The 7,500-nt window shown below is 47.1% G+C and overlaps 1 protein-coding gene across 2 annotated transcripts in view; it reads left to right on the top strand.

The window, feature by feature from the left end:
- The first annotated feature begins 6 nt into the window (after positions 1-6).
- The window catches only part of TMEM222 (transmembrane protein 222), a 9,993-nt gene continuing 2,499 nt past the window's right edge, over positions 7-7,500 (top strand). Inside the window, exons 1-3 of one of the 2 annotated variants that reach the window (XM_085876848.1) lie at positions 74-4,094; positions 4,582-4,672; positions 5,761-5,891. In XM_085876848.1, coding sequence (XP_085732974.1) covers positions 4,072-4,094; positions 4,582-4,672; positions 5,761-5,891 — 245 coding nt within the window. In that variant the 5' untranslated portion in view covers positions 74-4,071. Of the gene's footprint in view, positions 4,673-5,760; positions 5,892-7,500 lie in introns of those variants that run through there. The other variant, XR_015057040.1, reaches the window with a different exon arrangement.

The raw sequence follows: 7,500 nt of genomic DNA on the forward strand, positions 1-7,500 counted from the left end.
AATGGAATCTGACGAAGCACGAGCTGCTCGCTTGACACGCAACGCAACGCGCATGACAAGGCGTCGTGCAGCTCAAACGGATGAAGAACGATCTGCTCGCTTGGCAGACAACACTGAACGCGAGGCAAGGCGTCGTGCAGAAGAAACGGATGAAGAACGAACTGCTCGCTTGGCAGACAACACTGAACGCGAGGCAAGGCGTCGTGCAGAGGAAATGGATGAAGAACGAGCTGCTCGCTTGGCACGCGACGCTACGTGCGTGACAAGGTGTCGTGCAGCTGAAACGGATGAAGAACGAACTGCTCGCTTGGCAGACAACACTGAACGCGAGGCAAGGCGTTGTGCAGAAGAAACGGATGAAGAACGAGCTGCTCGCTTGGCAAACAACACTGGACGCGAGGCAAGGCGTCGTGCAGAAGAAATCCCTCACCAGTGAGAAGACCGGCAAGTAAGGGATGCCCTGCGCCATCAGGACGTACACCGTGCGAGACTAGAGCAGGTTCACCGTGAGAATCGCAACCTTGCTCGATACGATGATACAGATTTCTTCCGAGAGCAACTTCATGTTGAGTACAGGCACGCGTTAAGCAGGACCTCATTATTTCAATGCACTAAATGCTCACATTGTGATGCTTATGTGTGGACCGAAGAGAGAAGAGGATTTTGCTGCAACCACGGCAAGGTCGACCTTAAGCATGATCCTACGAATCCAAAACCCGGTTCAATTCCATCACAACCTCCAGATGCTATTAAAAACCTTTTCCTTAACCAGGACTTTGTGAAGCGCGCGAAACAGTATAACAACGCGCTGGCAATGGCAAGTATCAGTGTCCGAGAGATAGGTATGCCTGGCTTCAATCCTGGAGTGCGCATACAAGGTAAGGTTTACCATTACATTGGTGCTCCTCTTGCCGATCTGGGTTGTATCCCACGCTTTGCTCAGATCTACTTTCACGATCCAGCCCATGAGCTGGAGTTTCGTCGTGCCCACACCTCGAACAGTAGCCTGAATGAGCATTTTTTGCTAAGAGCACAACAGGCCATTCATGAGTGCAACCCATACATCCAGCAATTCAAATCAGCCATTGAGTTTGTGGTTTATAATGATAGCGCAAATGAACTGAAAATTGTGTTAACAGGTAGCACGCCGTGCCGAGACCTTCATCATGGTACCGTCAACCTTCCCTCACCAGACAGCGATGTGGCTGTCATTGCTCCAGGGGCAATGACAACAGAGCAGTTTGGAAGGCTGGCAGTCGGTGTTCACCTCAGAGGAGGAGGTTTACAGACAATAGACGCCATGCATCCAGCGTATGACCCTCTATCATACATACTTCTGCTACCCTGCGGCTCCCAGGGGTACCACTGAGTTAGCAGGGATAACGCCAACATCTTTCTACCGCTACCATCTCCAAGTACGTGATCCTACTCATCACTTCAATCTACTGCTTCGTGGTGGAAAGTTGACACAGCAGTACGTATGCGACATGATGGCAAAAATTGAGTCGCATTGTCTCAATTGGATTCGCTGCAACCAGAAGTCAATTAAGGCAGAAAAGCATAAGATCATCGTTGATGCGTTGAACAGTGACGCTGAGGTGCTACCTGGACGCCTCACCATTCTGCCGCCGTCAATTTATGGGTCACCACGTTGGTATGCCAAAGAGTTTCAGGATGCAATGGCTTTGGACGGAGTCAAGGGAAAACCTGACTTTTTTCCTAACATTCACCTGCAACCCAAAGTGGCCAGAAATTAAACAATCACTTTTTGAGGGTCAGTCAGCCAATGAAATACCTGATTTCATCGCCCAGGTGTTTCATATGAAGGTGGAAGCACTCGAAGCAGACCTCCTCAAGAATGACATCTTGGGGCATGTGGACGCTTATGTGATGGTGAAGGAAACGCAAAAGCGTCACCTTCCCCATATACACATGCTCCTGACCGTGGTACCTCGCGACAAGCCCAGAACACCAGCAGATGTCGATCGCGTGGTCTCTGCTGAGATTCCTGACAAACGCACAAATCCGGAACTACACCGTATCGTGACATCACACATGATTCACGGCCCATGTGGGGAATGGAACATCTCGAGCCCTTGCATGGCAGACCGGAAGTGCACAAAGGACTATCCCAAAGCCCTACGAGAAACGACAACCTTCTCTGATGACTCCTATCCCCTGTACAGAAGACTGTTCTGGCATGCGGTTTGAAAGTTTTTTGTTTTGTATGCACCTTTAAGACCCCACCATGTTCTTCGTGAAAAATAAGCGAGCTCTCACCGGCACCTGAATTTCGTGTGCAGCCTGTGCCTGCTGGTTGCATCATTGCTGGGAGTGCAGCCATGCCGCTGATGCAATGCCCCCTGTTTCCAGTAAGCTTGTACTCTTTTGCCGACCTCGGAAGGATGACAGGGTGAGTCAACCCACCTGGTCTTCCTTCAACAGAACAACAGAGGCTCAAACTCAGGACCCTAAGATCTTAAGCCAGCCACCTTAACCATGAAGCCAACACCAGGTTGGCGTGAAAATAAAGGTCACAATAAACCACAAAAGCGCAAAACGGAGCAACAAATTGAAGGAGTGTTACGGCATCCCTGTAGAGAAATACAGCAAAGATGTTGAGAATGGATGGTAACGCGGTAACCAATGGGCACGAACAAACTGGGAATGTCGATTTGGTGATTATTGATTATGGTGGCCGTTGGGGTGGGAAGGGGTCAATTTGTGCTGCTGAGGATGTCGCCATGACGAGTCATGCACTTCGGCCAGCACTGGCCAAACAACTTGAAATGGATGCCAGTCACCGCACTGGAACGTGTCACGGAACCTGTGGATCAGGAACATCGTTGGGGGGACGATGCCATGGCATTGCCTCAGAGCCAGGTGCTCCATCATTTCTCCAGCGATTATTTTATTTTATTTTATTTTATTTTATTTTTTTTTTTAAATCTGAAATGAACCACATTGATCGGAACTCTGATCCACCTCTCCCCTTTGTCCGAATGAAGTACAACATGCCGACAGCAGTTTATATTGTGGGCCACGGCACGACTAGTGTATTGTGAAGAAAACTTGTAACCGGTGTTTGCTGCACAATCGATTTGCAATCTTTTTGGACGACAAACGCCAAGACAATAAGGGAAGCGGTTGGCAGCGTGGTTGCTGAGGATTGATTAAAATCGAACGGTTGCTTCTGTCGTGTATTTGAGAAAGGAAAATAAACTCGGCAAGAAATTTGTGCTTTCAAGGCCACCATGGTTGGGAGCCCATTTGTTTGCGCAGCCGTTTCCAAGAATCCCTCTTCTGACACCAACAAGGCACTTTCAGTTTGGATGGTTTTAACCGCAGGAGGATGGTGCCACGCGTCCTACATTCGGAATCACCTCTGCCTTGAAGAAATGGAATGCGCCGCAGCTTCTTGTCTGGGCACCGCAGAGTCTTGATGCGAGATCAGAGTCTTGATCACAAACGCCGTCCAATGCGTCTGGAAACATGCACCGGGATCTGGGGAAAAACCGACCTCTGCCAAGTAATGAGCAAGTGTTGCAACAAAATCTGCTCCACATTTGGCAAAATCCGGATCAGGCTATCGTACATCGATTCGATGGCTTCGTCGGTTCAAGAAGCGCATAATGCTGAACGACGTGCTACCGACCACTAATATCTGCAAGTCAAAATAACAGATTGCCAAAGTTGTTGTACAATCTGCGGTGCTCGTTTTATCCTGGCGGGGCACTGTAGTTTGATGCACATGAGATCATGCACGCTGGAACAATTTCCAATTCAACGAAAAAGAGCAATCAATGATTGCAGACCCTCAGCAGGACTTATCTTGTGTGGTTTTTATCGTACCTATTTTATCGACGTACTCCCATTCTTACTGTACATATTTTAGAGGTACTCAGTGGGAAAAAAAAAAAGATAACGTACTATTGTGGCCGACATGAGCACATTCTGTACAGACAAACAGACCCAAATTCAATACCCTGTCCTCTGCCGAGGGTAATTGTCTGCTTATTGCGGTTGTTTTAATTTTTATTCCATTTTGTTTTTGTTTTCCAGGAAGACAACATGGCATTTGGAAATCCGACCAAGTATGTATGTGATGTTGGTTAAAACTAACGGGTGTGAAAGATCATTAACAACTGCTGGCGTGATGGCGAATAACCGGAGAAAGATGTAAGATTGTACTGTGTAGTAGGAAGTGCAAGTAAAACCTCGTATCTCGTCAATCGCCGAGATGGTTGATGGTCTCAACCTTGGCACAGGGTCGTAAGCTGAATCCACATTAGACTTTCGCCTTGGCACCAGCATGCAACGGCACCTTATATTTATTGTGACGTATCGGCCTGCGTTGTAACGAGATGACCAGCTTAGCCTCCATTGTGGCATTGAATAAAGCACTGACGCAGCTTTCACTAATGCTGTACATTTATTCGAATCCTCATGGATTTGATGCCAACGACTTCCAATAACGGTGTGATCGATCTGTACACATAGTGATGTTGTGGTTATACATGTGACCTTTGTATATTCACGTTATTTGTATTCCTCCCTCTCCTCAACTGTTTCTGCCAACTGGTATTGGCAACTGGATCCCTCGAGAGTAGTCACCTCGCGTACCTGGGACTCTGCCATACACGAAGCTTCGGAGGAATACAAACAGCGCATGGTGGGTCCGAGGCACATGGCCAGCAAGCACGAGGGCACATTTCACGGCACGTGTGATGAAATGCCTCGGGCTGATCATAATCACAAAACCCTTGCAGTGTAATGCTGTGTTTGTGAATGCTGCATGGCTCATTATGAAACTGTACAAAGGGCCGGTTCAGTCATGTTGGAGGAAACGTCTGGATACACCATTGGAAACACGATCAAAACTCTGTTGGTCATTATCTTAATGTTGATACTTGCTTTTGATATTGTACCAAAATGCTGTCACATCACGGGCAGTTTGGTGCCCTGTTTTTCTTTTTACTGCTTCTCCTCATCGCTCACATCTCCCCCTGCCCCCGCATCTCCCCCTGCCCCCGCATCTCCCCCTGCCCCCGCATCTCCCCCTGCCCCCGCATCTCCCCCTGCCCCCGCATCTCCCCCTGCCCCCGCATCTCCCCCTGCCCCCGCATCTCCCCTCCCCTGTCCCCACATCTCCCCCTCCCCTGTCCCCGCATCTCCCCCTCCCCTGTCCCCACATCTCCCCCTGCCCCTCCCTGCACTTCCAAGACTCACGTTCTTCCAGGAATCCCTTCTGAGTTAAACATTAAAAAAATCCAGGCTGATTTCACACCTCAACTCTTTTGTTCTTTTCTCCCATCTGTGGAACCACCTTTCTGAAGCTTTTCTATTCCACTCTTCCCTCTAGGGCTCTAAGGAGGCATATCATTCCCCATCCTTACCTGTAATCTTTCCTGCACCTTTTAACACTCCCTAACCCAACCCTTTTACCTGCAGCCTACTGTTTCCGCATGTCCTATCTCTTCTCCTGTGTTTTTTTTTTTTTTTACTCCCTTTGCCTTTTTGTCCAACTGTGGCCCGACTGCCCAACTACATCAGTTCGTTGCCTTTTTACCCTCTGTGTCATCTTGCCTACTTACCATGATATAAGTATGGTGTTGAACCAATCTTACATTTAGGAGATTTTATCAAGCACGGAGGAATACTGTAGTTTTGCTCCAAGCCTTATCAAAGGTATCATCGAGAATGCATTGACTTCAATTTAAATGGTATTTCCCTCTTGTCCCTTCCTTCTTTCAATGACAGCACAACCTGTGTTGCGATAATTGTCACTCGCACGTAGCCATGGCTCTCAACCTCATGTGCTACGACGGGTGTGGATCCTGGGGCATGGTCCGGCTGTGCTTCCTCATGTTGGTGCGAGCAAAGCACGTGAGGTGAAGGTTTTCGGATTTTGTTTTTATTTATTTTCGCTTGTTGAAAAATATCCAATTTTGAAACCCATCCTGTCACGAAAATATTTGCTATTTTAGAAATGGTATCACAGGAAACTCAAGGTCACACTCTTGCTGAAGCGGTGGAAAAAAGAATGCTAGCAGCATATCCGAGAGCAGGGTTGCCCAACACGCTCTGCACTCGCCACTCACATGGCACCAGCAGGTTGCAGTTACACCCAACACTATTTCAAGCTAACTAAATTGACCGAGGTTAAACTGCTATTTTTAATATTACTCAATAACAATCGAGTTCCGTTGTACTGACAGCACTACCTGCAGATATCAGTGATCTATCTGACCATCACCCAGTTTCTATATTCAAATCTAAAATAAACTTCTATTTTTACCTCTGCCCACTGAGGGTGGAAGGAAGTTCTGTTTTCACCCATGTCTGTCTGTCTGTCTGTCTGTCTGTTTCTTTGTTGGTTTGTTAACAGGATATCTCAAAAGGTTGTGGACGGATTTCTACCAAACTTGCTGGCTGGATAGCTCATGGACCAAGGACCAATTGATTTGATTTTTGGTGAAGATCCAAATCCGATTCCAGATTGTGCATTCGTTTATTAGTACTGTATTGCATGTGTTTTGTATCATGTGGCGAATATGGTGACCTGATCGCCGCAAGTTTGGTGAGCATCAATATCCTGTCGGACACCGATAGTCGAGCGTTATGCACACTCTCTTCTGAGCTGTGTATCTGGGGTTTGAATCCTGACCCAGCGATAAACTCTCGTCCTAGTGTTTCGTAGGCAGGGGTAGGTGTCCTGTCTGCCGGCATTAGTTGGACATGAAAGATACCACGGTGTCCTTTTGCTTTGTGAAGGACAGGTGAACTATTGCCGGCACACTGCACAAATTCCAAATTCCTGCACACTCGGGGAAAACGTCTCGTTTGTACACGAATCATCGTTCATCTCACCCCAAGGGGGATACGAGACTCTTGCAATGCCCCCGTCTGTCTGTGTCCACTTCTGTATAGTTTCGCTTTAAAAAACGGTTTTCACTGCAACCGCTTGTCCGATCACTGCAAAACTTCAAACGTAGGAGGGAATCGACATAGAGAATATTTTATTGCTAACTCTGACGTCATAGGTCATGTGGTATGGCAGCCCTATTGGATGAAAGGAAAAAAAATTTGGACATCATTTTCTCCCAAACCGCTCAACAACAAAAAAAATTTAAACAGCATATGTCATCAACTCCCCATGTGGTATATCGGGTGATAATGATGATGCCATCAGTGAAGTGGTATTTCAGCCATAATTGTTTGAATTGAAATGGTTATCCAAAAAAATCTGAAACTTCATATATCTGATCTATGACGGGATGTGAGTGAAGAGTTAAATTTATGACGTTCATAACCCATGCCAATAAGCTGACATAATTAGGGTGCACGGATGATACGGGTAGATGGGCCATAATAGTAGAACGCTCAGTGAACAATGGTATTTTTGTTCAGAATGAACGCGTGAGGTGAAACTGTGCGCTCTACGAGTGCCTTTCTAGTTTGTACATGGAGTCCTCCAAACTGAGGAGGGTAAACGAACAC

This window comes from Eptatretus burgeri, chromosome 1 (genome assembly GCF_056783735.1).
Source record: "Eptatretus burgeri isolate ZD-2024b chromosome 1, Ebu_testis_v1, whole genome shotgun sequence".
Classification (NCBI taxonomy): Eukaryota; Metazoa; Chordata; class Myxini; order Myxiniformes; family Myxinidae; genus Eptatretus; species Eptatretus burgeri.